General features: G+C 27.1%; 1 protein-coding gene across 7 annotated transcripts in view; it reads left to right on the top strand.

Moving 5' to 3' along the window:
- The window catches only part of LOC112684144 (growth factor receptor-bound protein 14-like), a 102771-nt gene that overhangs the window by 45519 nt on the left and 36278 nt on the right, over positions 1-20974 (top strand). For 5 of the 7 annotated variants that reach the window (XM_025555480.1, XM_025555481.1, XM_025555482.1 and 2 more), the window contains exons 3-7: positions 332-488; positions 566-696; positions 857-916; positions 3473-3604; positions 3703-3765. In XM_025555480.1, coding sequence (XP_025411265.1) covers positions 332-488; positions 566-696; positions 857-916; positions 3473-3604; positions 3703-3765 — 543 coding nt within the window. Of the gene's footprint in view, positions 1-128; positions 279-331; positions 489-565; positions 697-856; positions 917-3472; positions 3605-3702; positions 3766-20974 lie in introns of those variants that run through there. The other 2 variants (XM_025555483.1, XM_025555479.1) reach the window with 2 other exon arrangements.

Below are 20974 nucleotides of genomic sequence, written 5' to 3'. Positions count from 1 at the left end.
ATCACCACCACTAGTAAAAATTCAAAAATTAACTCGCGGTTATCGTCTGATTTTCCTCCATGAATAATTGTTGTAAACAATATTATCAACATAAAAAAAATAATAAAAATGTATGTCCATTATTATCATAATAAGACAACAATAACAACAACAACAACAACAACACTAAAACAACACAACTGTACCACTGTATCCGTTGTTGAAACCCTATGTTAAAATATCGTATAAGAGCATCTAAAATATCTGTTCTTAGCGAAAAACGTTTTGACTTAACAAATGTGAGTTATTATGATAATATTTTTGTGAAATTATATGAATAATTTGATTTCAGAAAGAGATTAAAGTGTACAATATTGATGGTACATACCAATCAGTTTTAGTTACCCCAGAATTGTCGTCAGAAGAATTATGCTCTCAATTGAAGAAAAATATCCTCAGCGACTGTTTCGACTGGTCCATTGTTGAATTGTGGAAGGACGAAGGAATAGGTATTTTTACTTTATACTGCTCGCCTTGATTTATATACATTCAGTAATAAATGTGTTGCTGGTGTATTGTATTTTAGAGAGGACTTTGGAAAACCATGAATCAGTGTTAATGTGTTACGAACAGATGAAACATGAAAACAGAACTTTGGAGCTTAGAATAAGCAATAAAATGTTTGACATGTACAAGCATCCAGAAGTAAATTTTATTGTAACTATTTGTTATGTTTAGCGGGTGATAAGTCACTAGATCAAATGAATAGAACAATTATAACTTAGAAGTTCTGATAATAATTTATTCTTGTCAAGTGAATCATAGTCCGTTAAATTCTTATTTTATTAATTTGTACTAAATATCAATATTTCTATAGGAGTATTCTCTCTACAAATCTTTGGATTTCGATCACAAAAGAGAAGCCAAAGTAGCACAAGTAATATATTTTTAATTTATTAACTAATTTTAATAATTAAAAATTAATTATTTGTTTTTATATTAGCTTAATTTTCAATTGTAAATAAAAAGTAATCTTTTTTATATATCAATTTTTTTTACTAACCGAGAGGAAAAAAGTAGGGTTTAAAATGAAGGGTATAGAGTTTTACAATTTTTTTTAAATGCAATTTTAATGTATTTGTTCTTATCGTTCTCAAAACTACTCAAACCATTAATTCTGCAAAAAAAAAAAATCTACTTGTTTTGTATATTTGTTGATTACTACTTTTTTTTTCTTATTCAAGCATGGCTTTAAATATTTTTGTTTGTGTAAATTATGGTAGTGAATTGTCTTAAAATTAGAAATTAATTAGTAGTTAGGTTAAATAAGAGGACTAATATTAATCTGTCTTGGTTTTTAACTAAACATTCTAATTTTTATATATGTAAATTATAACCATTTTTTTTAATAACACATTTTTAATTCTAAATAATAAAAAAAAAAATTTTGGAGGAGGAAGGAAATAACCTAATCTGACCTTGACCTACCCACTGATAATGCAATTCATATTGAAATTGAAATTAACAATTTTTATTTGAAAAGAAAAACCTTTATTATTTAAAAAAAAAAAAACTATGTTAAATGTTAGAATTTCTAAATTAAATGTACTTTATTAATTTTTTATAATGTTTTACTATTCACCAATATTGTGACACTATAGTCCAGGGGTGACCAACAAGACTATATACACGTGCCACATGTATTAATAAGATTATATTAAGAGTCAAATTATCTAATCGGTTTTTTTTATATTACAAAAGTAATTAAGAAAGCTAACAGTCGATAAACTTATATATAATTATCTAAATAATTAAGTCAAAATATCGTTAAAATTTGACTAATGATCATCTCACAGAATTACTAAGAACTACTCTTACATCAATTCAACCAGATCTTAAGAAGCTTACTAAAAAAGTAGACATGAAAAAAATACCACGCAAACAAATTTAACTTTATGTTTAATTTTTTAATTTATTATTCATATAAATTAATTTTTTTTTTTTTAGTTTATTGATCTGTACACTATAGCCTTATATCTATGCAATAATTTTTTTTTTATAAATGTATACAAAAAAATTTAAATATTTTGGTTTTTGTAAATAAGACCGCGAGCTACATACGACTATGACGAAGGCCGCATGCGTTTCGCGAGCCGCAATTTGGACACCCCTACTATAGCCCATCATTTAGTGTTATTAGGCTTATATTATATCAAATTTATAATAATTAATTATTAATTTCAGACCTTACTGAATCTATTATTTTATAATTAATACTTCGGGAACAATAAATAAATTATAAATATACATAAATAATATAAATTTATTTGATAATTTTGTAAGGTCATAAATTAAAAATTCTGTCAATAAAAATATTTTCTATTTTTTGTCTGTTTTGTTGTTGTTGTGCTTATAACTTTCTAACATTAAACTTACAATTTTAATTTTTTTTTAAATAATCTAAGACTTATGGATATCAACATATATTTTTATCATTATTATTCCAATCTTATTGCATTGTTTATTCTTCATCAGTTTGTAAATTTTCTGATTGTTTGCCAAGTATAGAGTATCAATTGGTTAAGTTTAATTATTTGCTGTTGGTTTTTTCTTTTATTATGCAATTATTTTAAATAATATAATTTCACTTATATAAAAATAAGTTATGTTTTTCTCAAATTATTTATTATTCATTTTAATTACTAATTTTTATAAGTAATTATTTTTAAGACTTAATATTGAAGCAAATTTGTTCTATATATTTATTATTAATTTTAAAATGTATATTAAACATTGTATACCTATGTACACTCTCTGCTTGAAAGGGCGTAATAAAAATAATAAAAAAAAATATTAATAATAAAAATTTGTATTCCTAAACAATATGAATTAACTTATACTCCTACTAAAATATAATAATAATATATAATTATATAAATATTATTTTGATTTCTTTAACTGCTATAGTTCTTTAGCCTAAAATTATATTTTATTCACAATTCATGTTTCTAAATATTTTTGAATTACAAAATAATTATATATATATATATATATTAAGAATAAATACAATTTGTAAATTAATTTATGATACAGATCTTCTAATTCTAATGGTACAATTTTTTTTAAGACTCAAAAAAAATGAATTAAAAGCTTATCTTATTTTTTATGTTTGTTTAATAATAAAGTTATTAGTATAATTTTTTATTAAAATTAAATATTTTCAAAATATTTTATTTATAAGTATAAAATCTTTAATTTATAATTATTTTAATAAATAGTTGCTCTTAATATTGATAGGACCTAGTATAATGTAAGAAAGTGAGTAAATTTTAATTTTGATTTTATTTTCCTAAAAAATTTGGCAAAAGTTTTCTTTTAGCTTTTATTTAATTTTAAGTCATTTTAAATAAATAGAAAATAACAAAACATAAATAAATCAGTTATTCGTTGTATTACAAAATAATATAATATTGTTTTTGTGTCTTATTCATAGAAAGTACTTGATGGTGACATTGATCCACTACATTTTGGCCAAGTATGGATATATGAGTGCAATAAATTAGATCCCTCTTGGGAAGTAACAATTTTATTGCTCAAGGATAAAAAACTTTATCTTTCACCTAATGTAAGTATTTAAAATTCATTAGTAAATAACTAACAATTACAGATTGTATAATAATAACTGTATAGTCTATGAATTCAATTTGGTTTATGATTTTGCAGCATCAAAATATACTAACATTTATTAAAAAAACTGAGAATGGCTGCTTTCGTAATAATAAATCGGTAAGAGAATTATCAATTTAATAATATAATATTTATAGTATTATAAGTATCTAGTTAGATAATGCAAAATTAATTTTATTTTCAAACTATCATTAATTTAATTTTGGGTTTAGCTGGGGAGTTGCCATTTTATTGTGAATATCTATCCAACTGTAACTGACTGTGATGTTTCTCAATGTCGTTTAAATAATGAGATTTTAAATAAAAAATAAAATAAAATTTTTGAATGTACAATATCTGTATGGCGAGATTTGGCAACAGGCTGAGATATACATAAGATAATAAGATACATAAAATATTTATTTAATTTTGTTTTTATGGTTTTGAAATTGATTTTTCTAATTGATTAAATTTAATAAGCTCATCAAATTAAATTTTTAGGTTATAGTACATAATTATTTAATTTGCCATTTAAAATATTTAATTTGTTATCTCTTTTCAAATAATTTAAAAGTTTTAAATTACTTAATTGATTATCATTTATTTATTATTTTTCCATTCTGTAATTCTTCATTTATATTTCATTATCCATAGTTAATATCTGATATATTGATATCTATATGTTTTTTTAAATTTTACTGATACCAAAATCATTGTTTTATTAGATTTTTATTAAATACGATAAATTTTAAACAAAAATAGTACTTAATAAAATACTACTTTAAAAGATATTGTATGAACAAATATTATAGAACATTTTGATCATCATTTAGTATATATCTACTATTATGAGCATAATTAAAAATGTCAATATTAAGTACCTAATGATTTAAAAACTAATTCTGATTACAATTTTAATATCTTCGACAGTTTAACAATTTCTAAATGGCATAAATCTATAAATATATTTATAGACTTACCAGTTTTTTTTTTATAGTCTATAATATAGTTGACACTTTCCTAGACTATCCTATGTATCATAAATAGCTCTTAAAGACTAGTGAGTTTTTCTAGGTTGTCCACAATCGAAAAAAAAAAAAAAAAAAAAATCCACTGATCAAAAATATATTTTATATACATGTTTTAGTATATTTTTCATTAATTTATATCAACGTGATATTTAATATGGATTATCCATTAAATTACGTACAAATAGCTACTCGATCTCAGTATTAAATAGGTAAGGTAAGGTTAGGCCATCTCTGTTACATATCATAGTATATAGACTATATTTTATAATGATTATTAATTTTGATTTTATTGATTATAAATTAAAAAGTATATTTAAATTTCATTAAATTTAATAATTCAACATAGTTTAATAATTTTATAATTATACTACACACTTCATATCAGTGCTTATTCATATTGCAAACTTTATAATATTTTAATTTCTATTATTGTTTATAAAATAATTTAATATCTACTCAAACCAAAAAATAAGTATTTTTTATTAATTTTGTGTAATAGGATTAAATAATTTATTATTTTTTAACCAACATCATATGATGTTAATAAATGTAGTAATTTATATTAATGATGGGACGAACTCTGATTTTTTAAATCGAACCGAACTTTATAATATTTTTATAATCTGAACTTAATCAAACCTTTATAATTTTTTACTGAACCCAACCGAATCTAAAAAATTAAAGTCAAACTCAAATTTCTTTTCAATAAATTGAAAAATGAAACGGCTAAACAGTACCTAGCCATCATTTAGAGCAAGTCAACCGTTTTTTTTTTTTTTGTATTTAAACATTGTGTTACAAAGGTCAACCGTTAAATGTGTAAAACTGCAATCATATAATACAAAAATTCACAATACATTGAAATATGAAATGTAAACATGTTTTTATCAGCAAAACCGCCGCGGAAGCGGAATAATTCTATAGGTTTGTATAAAAATATAAATCAATATTGTTATACATGATCTTCAATATCTAGTTATTGTTAATAACACCAAAAGGTTTATAATTTTTAAAAATAACTTTAGAAAAATTGTAAAAACTGTTTTTCAAAAATTAAATATTAGGTCTTCTATCATCTTGACCAGTAAGTCAGGTTCAACAAATATTTACTATTATTGTTCAAATTTCGAACCGGACCTAAATGTCAAGGGTATTTGTATTATTCTTCAATTCTTAAATTAAATAATGTATGTTGCACTTACATAATTAACATAATGTTTTATTATTAATATTATATTAATATAAGCTTCATTGAACATTGAATTGAATTAACAGTAACTCTTAATAATTTATAATCTTAAACAATTAATACTTATCGTTGATAATTTTCTTTATTTTATTTTAATGCATAATATAGCGAATGGTATAATATAATGTGCAATCCAATTTTTAATGTTTATAAAATATATATCAATGGGAATTATTTATAAATCAAGATTTATACAGTCGACTCTCGGTAACTCGAACCTTGATAACACGAAATTCTCGATATCTCCAATAATTAAAATTCCCCTTTAAATAAAAGTAACACTTAATGTTTAAATAATATTGTTAACTCGAAAATTAATATGACAAGTTTTCGTATCTTGAATTTTCTTATCCAAATTCAGTACTAAAAATTGTTTATCAAGGCGATTATTTTTCTTATGACTTATTATTTTTTAAATTTTTACCTGAAAAAACATTCATGTTTAAAGGTTAATCTTGTACAGGTGGAAAACAAAGCAAAGAAAGAGTAACACTTTTGTTAGGGGCAAATATGTCGGACACAGAAAAAATTAAGACCGTTTTTGATTGATAAGTCGAAAAAAACCAAGATGTTTTAAACAAGTAAAATTACCATTAAATTATTATGCGAACAAAAAATCCTGGATGACATCTGAAATTTTTAAATTGTGGTTAACGAAATTAAATAAAAAAAATGGTCACTGAATAAAGGAAAATCTTACTTATTATTGATAATTGTACTGCAAAAATTTAACTTCAACTTTTAACGCTATTCAAGTGCAGTTTGTATATCCTAATACTACGTTTGTATTACAACCATTAAACCAAGGCATAATAAATAATTTTAAAATATTTTTCCGAAATTATTTATTTAAACCACTAGGTATTTTTAGGAAATAAAATTATTATATATTCATACATAATATGTAGGAATGTAAGAAAATATATTTTTTTATTTCTTTAGTGTAAAAATTATTTAAAAATAAAAACATACTTTCTAAAAGTTTTTGATAACCTGAAATTTTTAGTGAGTCGAATTTTTATTTTTCCCCTTGAACTTCGAGTTACCAAGAGTTGACTGAATACTTAATCTGATTTCCAGTTGTTAAAATAAAATTTAATTTATGTTAAATGTTGTAAAATTTTATTCAGATCAAACTTAAAAAAAAAAAGAAATTTTAAATTTTTTTTTACTTCAAATATTATCAGCTGTTGAATTGGTAAAATGTATGTGGAAAAATTTTATTATTAAGTTTTTCGTAAAGTTATTTTTCCTTATTTTCAGTGACTAATAATTTATTGTATTAAATTAGAGACTGTCTTTAAATGTTCAAATGTGAACAAATAACAAACCATATGATTAGTTTTACTATTTATTTTACTATTCGTTTTGAAAAAAATAGTTGCCTAAATAAATGTCATATTAATCTTCTTAGGTGGTAAATAGTGCAAGTAATCTTTTTCTGGTTTTTGGCAATCTAACTGCTATCTGCATATACACTCGAAAATAACCTACTTGTGTAAATTGGTAATGACAAGGAAATAGGAATGTTTGCTGGATCTCTTGACAACGTCAGAAAATCCAACGGTAGGAAAAGTGAAAGATAACTTGGGTTCATGCCACGAGTTATGGCCTTAAAATTCGGTCAATAACTATCAGTGTACAATAATAATAATAGTAATAATATATCTTCGAAATAGTTGGCAACAGCGTACGCGAACCAGAACCGAAACATAATTTTTGATTGACACATTGCTAATGGTGAGACGTTGTCAAATTGCACGCAGATCCGTATACTTCTATGTGTAAAAGTGTTACATTGTTACATACGAGTGTATATAGATGTGAGGTACATAAAAAAAGCGATTCCCAAACTCTTTCAGCTACGGAGCCTTTTTTTAAGGAGCGTTTTTTCGTGGAATCCCAAGTAATATTTAGCACTAAGTTTTATTTGCCTGTGTTCTACAAAGCATATTACACATGATGTTTTTATATAGAAGGAAACTCAAATCGAGATAGTTTACATTTAATTTTTTATTTATATATAATATATCTATCCAGGAAATAACTGGAATGGAAATGCTTATAATCTAAACTTAAAAAATTATATTTTCCTATCAGGTTTTAATATTATTTGTATACTCATCTGTGAATTATATTTGAATTAACGGAGTCTTGTAAAAATATAACGCTCTTTGTTTTAAATAACGATCAATAATTTTTACGTTATTATATTTTCTGAGGTAAAGCAAACGGAGCCCTTGAGGAACAATTACATAGCCCTAAGGGCTCCGTGGAGCACAGTTTGAGAAAGCTGCTTTAGAAAATAGATGCGTTCGATGAAATTAAAAATAACCGTTATTAATTATAACTATTTTTAAGAATATAACGAAATATCAGCGGCTTAATATTCTATGTAGATTTATAATCAACAGTATATATTTAAGGCGTTCGTATTTTCAGTTATTTATCTATTTTGTGTATAATAATAGCTGTTTCGTAGTATGCCTATTAATCACTTGGTATTATGATTTGAATACCAAAAAATAAATTTTTTCGTGAGAACTTTTTGAAGTAAATGATGCCGATGGGCAATGGCGTTTATTGTTACGAACATTTGGATTGATTATTTGATTGTTATTAATAACTATGATTGTCTCGGTTTTCTCGTCCTTGAATTTACTTGAATTTTCCTAAATAAAAATAAAGAATAAAAAATTTTTTTTTAGTTTTGTTTGTCGTAAAGGTCATTTGGTTGGCAGTATATTACGCAGACATCAATATTTTGTACGGTTAACTAGGGAAACCAAAACCGTCAACTTCCTAATACAATAGCTATTGATTCCAAGACTGCTCCTTTTGAATATCAATGAAGTTTTCGCATAAATTACAACTAGCCACAGGATTAACGGAAATCGCTAGGAATTCAGCGTCGTTTGATTTAGATGAGGGGCAAATATAAATCTTCGTGGAACGTGTGGTTAAAGCTGTTTCGATTTATTTTAAACAACAACCGTTCATCCGACTTTATCGATATTGCCCGAAGAAATAATAATAAAGTTGTTATATTTTTTACTTTATAAGTAATAAAAATAAACTATGAAATATGTTTGACTCAGCTACAGAGAATTATATATAGGGTAATTAAACAACATCAATTGATTGTTGTATATAATATATAACCTGTTTTGTATGTATTCCATTTTTAAAAATGCTTTTGCAGTTATAATAAATTGTTTAGCAATTTATTTCTTAATTGTTTTGGATTCAAAACGATAGGTTAGTTCTCGATATCTTTTAATTAATGGTTTAAGGTTGAAATATTTACGAGTACTAGACTTGCCAACGCTTTCAATATTGTTATATATTTATATGTATATTATATAAAAAGCTTTAGTGGTTGAAAATGTAAATATTTGGCATATCAACTTAATCGTAGGATTTCCGGTAACTTATATTGTTTGTCATTCTCTCTAACTGCACCCTAAAGACATAAAAAAACTTAAATTATTCTCAAAGGGTTGGAAAGGTATGTGATTTATTTTTGACTTTTATTAGAAAAATATTCAAAACAATATAAATAAAAGCGTTTTAAACAATAAAGTGAGAATTTATTTTGAAAATTTAAATTTTCTAAAATTAATAATTAATATTTTATTATGTTGAATTTTAAACTATACAACGGATTTAAAAAATGTTCGTATGTATTTGTAACTCGGTTATTTTAGAAACTTAAAGAATTTTTAAAATATATCTTTTGTATATTTTGTTATAATACATTATCTCACTCGTGTTAATAATGATTAAAATTCTTCAACAGTTAATATATATATATATAGGATTACTATTATATTGAATCACAGGAAAGAAAGTGCGTATGGTTTTGACAATATTAAAATAAAATGAATCCAAGCAATCAAACATTTATATCATTTTGGTTCGCATAGCCTAATTTGAATTAGAAATAATTTTTTTTTAATAATATAAAACGTAAAAACCTGTTCGTGAAAAAATTTTTTTGTAATATAATTTCATAGAACATTTTAACTTAGAATTTCGTTCGGTGACCGAATGCCGTCGTCGCACACGTATCGTACCGAGTACGTCGCCGCGACCAACGGCACCGCTTTGTGTCTTTGTATCCGTACGCACACGCATGTGCGGTGTCGAAGGGGGTGTTGTTTGTAGCAGGGTAAACGATGAACGGCCGCCGCCGACACAAAGGCAAAACGTCACGCGGCGTACCCCCAAACAGCTGTTTGCACCCCTTCGCCGCTGCCCAGTGGGATTAGACACTCGTTCGGGAGGAGCGAACGGCGCGCGTGCGCGCGCTAAAGGATGGTGGTTGTTGCGAACGGGGGAGAACCTTCCCTCGCGCACGCACGCACGTGCCTTTCTCCGCCGCCTGCCGTTCATGTTTTATTGACCTACCCTATACCTAGGCCGGAATTTCGCCCTCCGCCGAAAACGCCGCGTGTGATCGCCGCCGCCGCGGCTACTAACAAAGGACTCTCACTCCCTCTCGCTTTTTGTCCGTCTCTCCGCGTTTCTCATTTCCCGGGGGTGAGCGTGCCGCGGCCGGCGGAGCGGAAGAGACCCTACTTGCCCGCCGCTTGATGTGCAATAAGCCTTGCAACTCGTCGACGCGGCAGCGGTGCGCTGCCGTGCGCTACTCTCACAATGCATTCGACTCTCGCCGCCCGGCATCAGCATCCCGACAGCAGCGATGGCCTATCCACGCGACGGCAACGTCGCCCCTTCGCTCCCGCGACCATCGTCGACCGTTCGCGACCGTACGACTTGTACACGCGCGCGCGTGCGCACAGCTCGTTTCGTATCCCCCTCGCCCGTTGTATACTCACGCACACACGCACACACATGCATATACACGCGTACACGCGCGATGCCACTGCAAGCGAAAAAAAAATTTTCATCGGCTCAACACCTGCCCGCTGCCGTACACTCCTACCAACTATATACACATGCGCTCGTCCGCTCGCTGTGTGTGTGTGTGCGTGTGTGTGTGTGCGCGCGCATTCAAGGATTGACGGACGGACGTGATTTCGCCAGTGTACCAAGGTCGAGGTTATGTCGTGTCGTATTTTATTATAATGTTTCGAGAATTATATTACTGTGTACTATCGTGTTGCGCATAGGTTATTATATACACAAATATACTTGTTATAGAATTTTGTTCGGTGACAAAAAAAATAAAAATACATTGACAAATTTCGGCATGAGTAACTTCAGTTTTCGTCATCGTGTTGGCGACCAGCAATGTCCTTATTACAGTTAATATCATCTGTATAAACCGTACTGTATTCAGTACCATCACCCGTGTATCGTGATGATGATTTTTCGCGATATTAGTTTAGACATTGTTAATACCGACAATAATGGTATATATGGTTATTTCAATACGTAGATATCTGTAACTTCACGCGAGTCATTAATTTTGTATAAATACATTGAGCCCATCATCGGTAAAGCGTGGTATTCCTACACGAAGGGGTGACTATAATTGAACCCTCATCGAAACGTCTACGACTATTATTATTGCTACGCATTGTCCTAGGTTGCAGTTTGGATCGACTGTAATTCTATATGTAACTATATGATAGTTAATTTATAAATATTTTCTAATCCGTATTGTCATGGGGTTTAACAGTTAATTTTCGATAGAACGATTGAAAGTATTTGATATTATTATTTACTATTAAGGTTGACTGTGTACCTACTGTGTATTATATATTTTATTCTATTTTTCGAATTATAAATTATGTTATAAGTAAGTCTATAAATATAAATGATTGATTTATAAAACATTTAAATGTTCTCAAAATCGGGCTTCTTCTACTATTTATTTGTTAATGTAATTTTAATTACATTTTTTCACGACTCTAACCAATGTGAGTTATAAGGTGTTGTTTCTATATTAATTTTTAATACATTTAGATGACAAACATTTAAATTTTCCTTTATCAAAAAAAATTTTAAACGTTGGGAAATTCACCCATATTAAGTTTAAATTACTGTAATTTAAATCTATATATTCAGTATAAACATTTCAGCTTATTTTTATCATGCTAAATAGTATATATTTCTTTAAAATAAAAAGTTTAATGAAACTTATTTATTCAAAAGAACCTTTTGAATAGTTGAAAATAATATTCTTAATGATGTAATAAAGTGAGTGGGCGGCATATAATTTTAAAACCTTCCCGAGATTGGATCCTAGTTACGCCTTTGGTGAAATTCACTGTACGTCTACAAGCTTACAACCACATTGTAAAGACAATGGTATACATATATATATGTGTGTGTGTAGTTTCAAGTTTTCTTATGTAAAATCAGTTTCACTGACAAACATCAAAAACCTCTTGTCTGCAACATACACTAAGTATATAATTAATTATATTCATTATTTTTAATTATATTCTTATAATTCTAGTTAGAAATTTATAAAAAATTATCGAAACTGCATTTTATATGTAGTACTGCAATACTTGTTTAATAATAATTTTAATAACTGAGGCCCTGGTGGTGTTTTTTTATATAAAACTATTATAATAGGTATTAATAATAATTAACATTATATATACATGATGCATGACTCATGAGTAATGATAATTTTCATGTTTTGCACAAATTCGAGTTGATCAATTTAATTATAAAGTATGGTTAGGTTAAGTAAATAATAACCACTAGATTTTTATTATATTATTCATAATAGTACTTGTCGTTGCATAAAAAATTAATTATTCGAAAAACGTAATATCCATTTGTTATACTTGTTAGTAATAGAAAAAATACATGAAATTGTTATTACTTGTTTGTTCATATAATAATGTATGTTGTCAAATTTCATAGTTTTTGAAAACTGTTTGCATTTAAAGTTTATAATTGCATACTTTATTATAATATTTAATCAAATGACAAATATGATTTATAAATTATAATATATGATATTTTTTAATAATTCTTATTTTTGAACATTATTATTTCACAAGATATTTTTAATACTAGTTTTCATAATTTCAATATTTTGTATTTTATACAATTTTTTCATAAGTGTTCACTTTCTATAACTATGAAATTTAAAATGTATATCGAATGAAGCTTTCGAACTGTATAAATCAATAAATACTCAAATATTCATCAACTTTAAACAAATTGGATAAATATACTCGTATTTCTTGTTGTAAATAATGGTACATTTATAGTAAGGTATAGGTAAGACAATTATGAGTAATTTTAATTATTAATTTATCATTTATTATTAAAATGGTTTTATTCATTTTTAAACACCTTTATTTTCAAATAGTACAATATATCTAAAAAAAAAAAAAAATGTTTAAATTTGTTTTATTAAACTAAATTATGGTATGTAATAAAAATTAAAAAAGTTGCACTTTTTAAAACTTAGTTATTATAAAATATGTTTAATAGTCTAATTTGTAGAATCGTGGGAGCACTTGTTTTCAAATGTTAACGAGTTGAACCTCCCGAGTATTCCAGGTACTCGGATACAATTTTGGTTTTTAGTTTTGTATGAATACAGATTTTTAATTTGGGGTTCTGTGAGTACTATCGCTAATAGTGAATCTCAGTACTTGGATTCCATTCATTTTAAAATTATTGTAATAAAGTAATCTTTTTTATAACTAAACTATGAATATTTTATTTTTTCGTAATTCGCCTCTTATAATATAAAATATTATTTATAATATATACTACATACTATATAAACATTTATACTTATGTAGTTAACTGTTATTAAATATAAATCGTTTTACACTTTCATACAAGAACACAAAGTATAATAGCAAAGTACATTAATCATCTGGAATAAAAACAAGAATATTTTGACGTGAAAATAAAAATATATCTATTGAAACTAAATAATTTTTGCAAATCTATAATACAATTTATTTTTATTTTATATTTTAATAACAAATAATAAAGAAAACAAGGTACTTAGTTAACGTTTAAACATAATACCTTCAAGGTATAAATAATTATAATTTCTATAACAAAATTATGACATGTATACACGCGTGCACATATACAATATTCGTTCAACAACGACTTCTCTATTTGTATACTTATAATATTTATGTAATTTTTTTTTTTATCAATATTTACTAAAATTATTACATAACTTATGTTAGAGTATTTTATTACATATTACATATTTTATGTAGGCCACGTCATAAATTATTTATCCTGTCTTAGACAATCTAGTTTTCCTCCTAAGTGATAGACATAAAATAAAAATTAAATTATAGTAAACTCATAATCAATCATCCCCATGAAAATACTTCATTAAATTAATTTTATTTATATTAGCAATTTTTACGTTAGTACTAAATCATTTTAAAATAAGTTAAAAAATTATTCATACAATTTAATCATGTGTGTTTTTCGTGGAGACACGTAGTCATTGCATAGTAATTATATTAATTAAAATACAGAAATATAGGAGTAAAAATTATAAAAAATTATAATATACTACTAGGTAATAGGTATATCTAAAAAAAATTATTTATTTATGTATATTACTAATTTAAGTTCTCTAATATAATTTTTTTTATTTTAAAATATGTATAGAACGTTGTTATAAATAATCATATGCAAGTATAAATAATTTTATTTGATTAATTATATTCTATATAAAATTTAAGCACGCATTTGATTCAATTGAAAAATATTTACTCAGATTTATTTAGAACTAATTATATTTTTATCTTTATAACCCCATTGTAAGCTTGTTTTATATTTACTGAGTATTAATCTATATTTAAGATAATTACACACGGTTAATTTTTAAGTATTTCTCATTCGAAATTAATTAAATTCAATTAAGATTTACTATTGTTAATTTTAACTTTTTATCAATAATTTAAAACATGTCTATATTTTTTGGATGAGTTACAAATACTAGTAGGGATGTCAGATTTGTGATCAATCTTAAATCTATATGTGATACAATTTTAATTACTGTTTTTCCAAAAAAATTTATCGTACTTGGTATTAATTTATATATCATATTAAATTCGTTAGTCGCTGAAATAATTGTTATGTAATATGAAACAAAACCTATTTTAAAATATATAAAACGATTACATAACAATTGAAAATTTTCTAGTCTTTTTCGATACTAATAATTTATATTTATTCCATTATTTAATATGAATAAAATATAAGATAAATAAATATTATTGAACTTGGCACTTTTCATACACGTTGCTTTATTAGAAAAAAATTGTCTATAATATATTTACACAAGTGATAAATTCTTCTGTACGATGTTGTTTCAATGCCCTAATAAAAGTAGTACAAAAATTTAAAATGAATCAGTACTTGTATCATGTACTCATATGTAAATAGTTATGTGTTAGGATTTGTAGTATGTATTTATTTTTTATTCATAATTACACTAAAAATAAAATATATATATATTTATAATAATAAATATTATATATTATATTATATATTTTTAATTTATATATATATTCGTAAAATTAAAATACTTTACGCGAAAAGCTAAAAAGCAGTCTTAGTTTAAACAATGGTAAAACGCCCACATTGTGTGTGTTTTAGTAAAATAAGTTATAAAATTTACTGTCAAGTAAAATGTAATTATTTATAGACATTTGGTTTGTAGTTTTATTTGTTAAAATAATGCAATTAAATATGCATTTTAAATCGTAATGCATTAATAAGTGTCGAAGGAAATTACATTTTAATAGGATTTCAGTCTGATTGGTTAATACATTTAAATGTTAATATTGATTAAATCGGTAAAATTATTTGTTTGTATTCATTATTAATATAATTTAAGGTAATAAAATATTTATTTAAATACCTATTGCAACCTCGGTGCTTAAAACAACTAATGTTTTTTTTTTTAGTATGTATGTTGTTTATTTTAAAATATTATAACTATTATTTAGTTTGATGACGTTAATGTAGAGCTGCTCGATTACTTCGATTAATCGACTGTAGTATCAATTAATCGATAAATCGATTATTATTTTTAAAAGTATTCATCACCGATTAATCGATACATCGAAATGCAAAAAAAAAATCAAAATTATTAAGTTTATTACCTAAACGCTAAACTGCTTAAGTTAACATTTAGTTAACTGGTGCAAAGAGACAATAGTTACGCTTGTAGGTAGGGATATAAATTAATATAGACATGGATCTTAACGTTTTTTATTGGGGACATTTATATTAATTAAAGCAAGAATATTAATCAAGACAGTCTGGAATTTATTAGCTGTCATTATATAATAACTTACTTACTATAAGTCTATAACTAACTATTATATTTGCTAAATAGATGGGTAAGGATTTATTTTAATTTTAATACAAGTGCTGTGAGTTTTACTAGTTTTAGTCTTTAAAATTTTAAATACATTTCCTATAATAATAGCATAAGTCATCACTACAAATTAGAGCTCTTTCATCAAAATAATTAACCTATCTACACAAGATTACAATTTCAATTTTTGGCACCACATTAGATCTTAAAATGTATGTCACTACGGAGCCTTAATTATGTCATATTTAGTTTCCCATTTAAATTTCTATGGGCCTATCACTGCCTATAGGTATCAATGTAGTTGTTATTAAATATACGTGAGGTCCTGGGGCCTGGGCAAGCGACCCGTTTGCACTGCCCTCAGACAGCACACAAAGTGATAAATTGTTATCCATCATTATTCTAATCATCAACCAGAATACCCTTTATACTTCTTAGTTCTTAGTATTTCAAAAGTATATTAAATATTAATCTAACGATACATTTTTGCATTTTTCTTTAATGTGTTAACCAATAACCTTAAACCTGAGCACCCGATAGGAAATATAATAGAGTTATACTTAAACCAGTTAAGCTGTTACACTTTTATCGATATTTTGTTTTAATCGATTAATCGATAGGTCCTTGGCTATTTCAACTATCGAGCACTTTAGCACTCCTTAATGAAAACCTTCGATCATGGGCGTGCACAGACCTCTTTTTCAGGGTATGCAAAAGGCTGCCACTGCCTACCCCTCCCCCTAAAACTGAAAGTTAATTTAAGCGTTCGAAATTCTGGGCTTAATAACTATTTAATTTAAAATTTTAATTTTTTTTCCTGAAAAAAGTGATTGAATAGCCATTTCTTAATTGTTATAACTGTCTTCATAGTTAAAATTTAAAATAAATTACGAAAAAAAAAAATTAAATACATAACACTTGAAATGGTTTGAGTAATACATTTAAATAGGGTAAATAAATAAAAACGTAATTATATACTTAAATGTAAAACAAAATAAATTTGATAAATAATCAAAATTAATCATAAAACGATTTTGCGTACAGTTGAGTTCTTAATATCACCAATAATGTTTTCGGGATTTTAATTTATAGCCATTTCTTGTTCTGTAGTTGATAGCTATTTAATCTCGCCTGAATTATTGTACTTCTTAATTTCATTAACACATTAAATTGTTATTATAACATATGATTTGTGTTTCAAAAACAAATTAAATTGTCTGGGACTGAATATGAAAATATAATAAAAATCATAATGTAATACAAAATCACATAATTTTTATTAATTTTTTGGAATTGTAGAAAGAAGGCTCTATGTTTAGGGTATGCAGTTGCATACCCTGCATACCCCCTGCGCACGCCTATATCTTCTATTAATCGAAATTTTCGATTTTTTATTACTTTGGACGATCGATTATATTTTATGACAATCGAACAGCCCTACGTTAATGTTACAATGCGTAATTATTATCGATTAATTTTATTAAAACAAACAGTTTTAAAAATTAGCAGCATATGGTTGAAAATAATATTATAATAATATATGACCCAATAAAGATTATATAGTATAATTATGGACAATTAATAATAATAACATTTATATTTTAAATAACCGCTTTGTGTAATTAATAGTTAATTATTATATACTTTATGTACACACATATACGAATGAATGTTTAACCGAACCGCAGATGAAAAATACTAAAAATATTTTTTATTACATATTTCGTGCAGCATTTAATATGGATATTCTTATAAATGTAATACGTATGGTTATACAATCAAAAATAAATCTTTCGTTAATAGCATAACTGATATTTAGTTAAGAGTTGCAAGTACTTTATTAATATTTAGTGTTAATTGCGTGGCACAGCCGTCTTTGTCGCTGCGGCTAAGCCACTTCCGGTTTCACTGTTTCCTAGGTGCGTACTACCCTAGAATTTACCTAAAAATAAGCTTTATTTCTACATTTACATATGTCAACATAGCGACCATTATCAAAAATATGTGGACAGTGCCTTAACCATCCTAAATGGAGCCCTTGGCGAATTTTATTTTGGCTTTTATTTTTTACAAAAAAAAAAAAAAGACCAATTTTAACTCAAATGCTGCGCCCCCTCCCTTCGCTGCACCTTTGGCAACCGCCTATTTTGCCAACCTCTTGTTCAGGCATTGCATGCAAATTTCCTGATGTACCTTGATTACCTAACCGGCGCACTACAGCGGATTGAATAAAAAAAAAATTTTCATTAATATTTGATTAGAAATAATTTGAATTTGAATTTTTTTGTTACATAAGACTCAAGAATATTTTACGGGATAAAAATATTTTTCTGTTATGACTTTATTTTATTATTTTTTAAGAGGTTTTATGTTTAATAATTTTTTATAAATAAATTAACTTTGAATTGTGGCCTACAAAAAATACCATGATTTTTATCTTCTTTATTAATTTGCTCGTATGTTTTATGATAATAAATTATTAATATCTTGATTTTATTTTGTTTATCAACAATAGAGATAATTTTAGTAAATTTACCTGCCACTCACATAATAAATTTATATTTTCAGTAAGTTTTTTTTTTATTGATTATTATTTCTTTTTTTAATACATTATACAAACTGTCCGATAAGATTTGGCTTATAAGACGCTCATCAATGCCAAAAAAGCATATAATTTTTTTACAATAAAACACCTTCCAAATTGGGCAACTTTTATCATTTTTAATATTTTCAGCTTCATAGTCGTCCGTGAAATATGAATACGCTTTATATACTAAGCTTTCAATCATACTAATTTATAGTAAAATTCATTTTACATAAGAAGCGTTCTCCCTAAAACGTCAAACAACTTTTACACTGCTGCACTATCATTGACGTGTGCAGCTGCACTTTCTCCCGGAATCGCGTGGAAACGCGATATATTACTATATATATATATATATTAGTAAATATACTATGTATTACTAAAATAATACATAATATGATTATTATCTGTCCAAGTGTGTTTCGATCAACTCTTCTCAGAATTAATAAATCAAAATCATTATTTCAAAAACATGGCTCCTCCATCGTTTCACTGCAGTTAGAAATCTCTACCTTTGTCTACCGAAACGCCTACAAAGAACCGGGTTCTTTGTCATAATCCTTTGGCGAATCCAAAACATAATATCCTTGTATAAACAACACTGTTCTCGACGTATAAAATCATACTTCAAAACAGAATCCTTTATTACGAATATGATTTTTTTATTTTTATATTATTTGTCGTATATTATATATATATATATATATATGTATACGTGTATGCAGTGGCGTATCCAGGATTCATTTAACGGGGGTGTTTTAAATGTTATTAGACTTATGGTAAGTTGGACGCTCTACCTCCTCCTATATTACATAAATAAATACCATGTATTTATACACATTATTATATTAATGAAAATTATTATATTAAGACAGTGTATGTAAAATCGACAAGTTGTATACAACGTTTATTCAAATCATACTGTAAGTAAGTTTGTAATTTAATGAAATACCATAGAATATGGTCGATGGGGGGTGTTCTAACAACCATATCACCCCCGCCCCCCTAAATACGTCCCTGCGTATATGTGTACAATATTCTCAATTGAAAATAGTGTGTGGTCGTCATCTGGTTTATACGTTGTGTTAAAATCCAGAACAAACGGTTCAACGTAATTGTGTAGAGTAACGAAAAATCCGCTAGGAAAATATGTGCGCGCGCACAGTATATACCGATAAACCATAAGAACCGTTTACCTTCGACAATATTTTAATATCTCTGTGTGTGTGAACTGTTTCTGAGTTTCGATTCATCGGCGTATTTGTACTGTACCGAATATTGGCAAATATCACTATTTTCATGGGATATCGAAGCGAATACTTAGTAGTAGGAGGCGAGGTTTGGATCGGGTGCTGTTACGGATTATGAAATAGTCGTTGACGCGCTATTTTTTTCCCCGTCTCCGGACAACTGAATTTGCCAAAGTAGAAAAAAAAAGAAAAGAAAAGAAATTGTTGTAATTTATTCTGGCACTAGAGATAACGTGCAGTCTTTTATGTGTATAATATAGAACTAGTTTTAGTGCACCGCATAAGCTCACCCTACGAACGTACTACAATACTCGTATGTATACAGATATGTGTGTGCTGCAGTAACGTAGCTATGTGTAGGTAGTGTGTATATAGCGGCCGCTTGTAATGTACCACACCATTAATTACAGCCGAGCGTACGAGTTTTTCCTCGCTCTATCTTCTTCTTTCTCGCTCGATGTGCAACGCACAAACACGACCGAGGTCGCAGTATATAGGTTTTAACCTTGATTAACTTTTGCGTGCTGCTCGACATACATACATATATATATATGTATATTATACATGTATACATAGTGCGCGAGTTATGTCGACTGTTATAAATAATTATAATACGTATCCGTTGGAACGTAGCGTGCGCTCGAAATATCATATCCGAAATGCAAAACCTCATCATCACCACTCGCCCGAGATTATGTCGTCATCACGTAGCGGCGGCGTGCGGTTACGTGCGCGCGCGCGCAGCCTACGTGCACCGAGCGGAGGGACTCGAGTGCTGTGCACCGTTACCGGCGTGAAGAGCGCGGACGTGTACGTGTACGTGCGTGTGTATACGGTTTTCTGCCGTCGCTTGTCGTCCACTGCCGCTCGACTAATTATTGGGCGGGGGGGGGGCATTTTTCAGCG

This window comes from Sipha flava, unplaced genomic scaffold, assembly GCF_003268045.1.
Source record: "Sipha flava isolate LNK unplaced genomic scaffold, YSA_version1 241_pilon_pilon, whole genome shotgun sequence".
In the NCBI taxonomy this organism is placed as follows: domain Eukaryota; kingdom Metazoa; phylum Arthropoda; class Insecta; order Hemiptera; family Aphididae; genus Sipha; species Sipha flava.
This window is presented reverse-complemented; position numbering and strand designations above follow the sequence as displayed.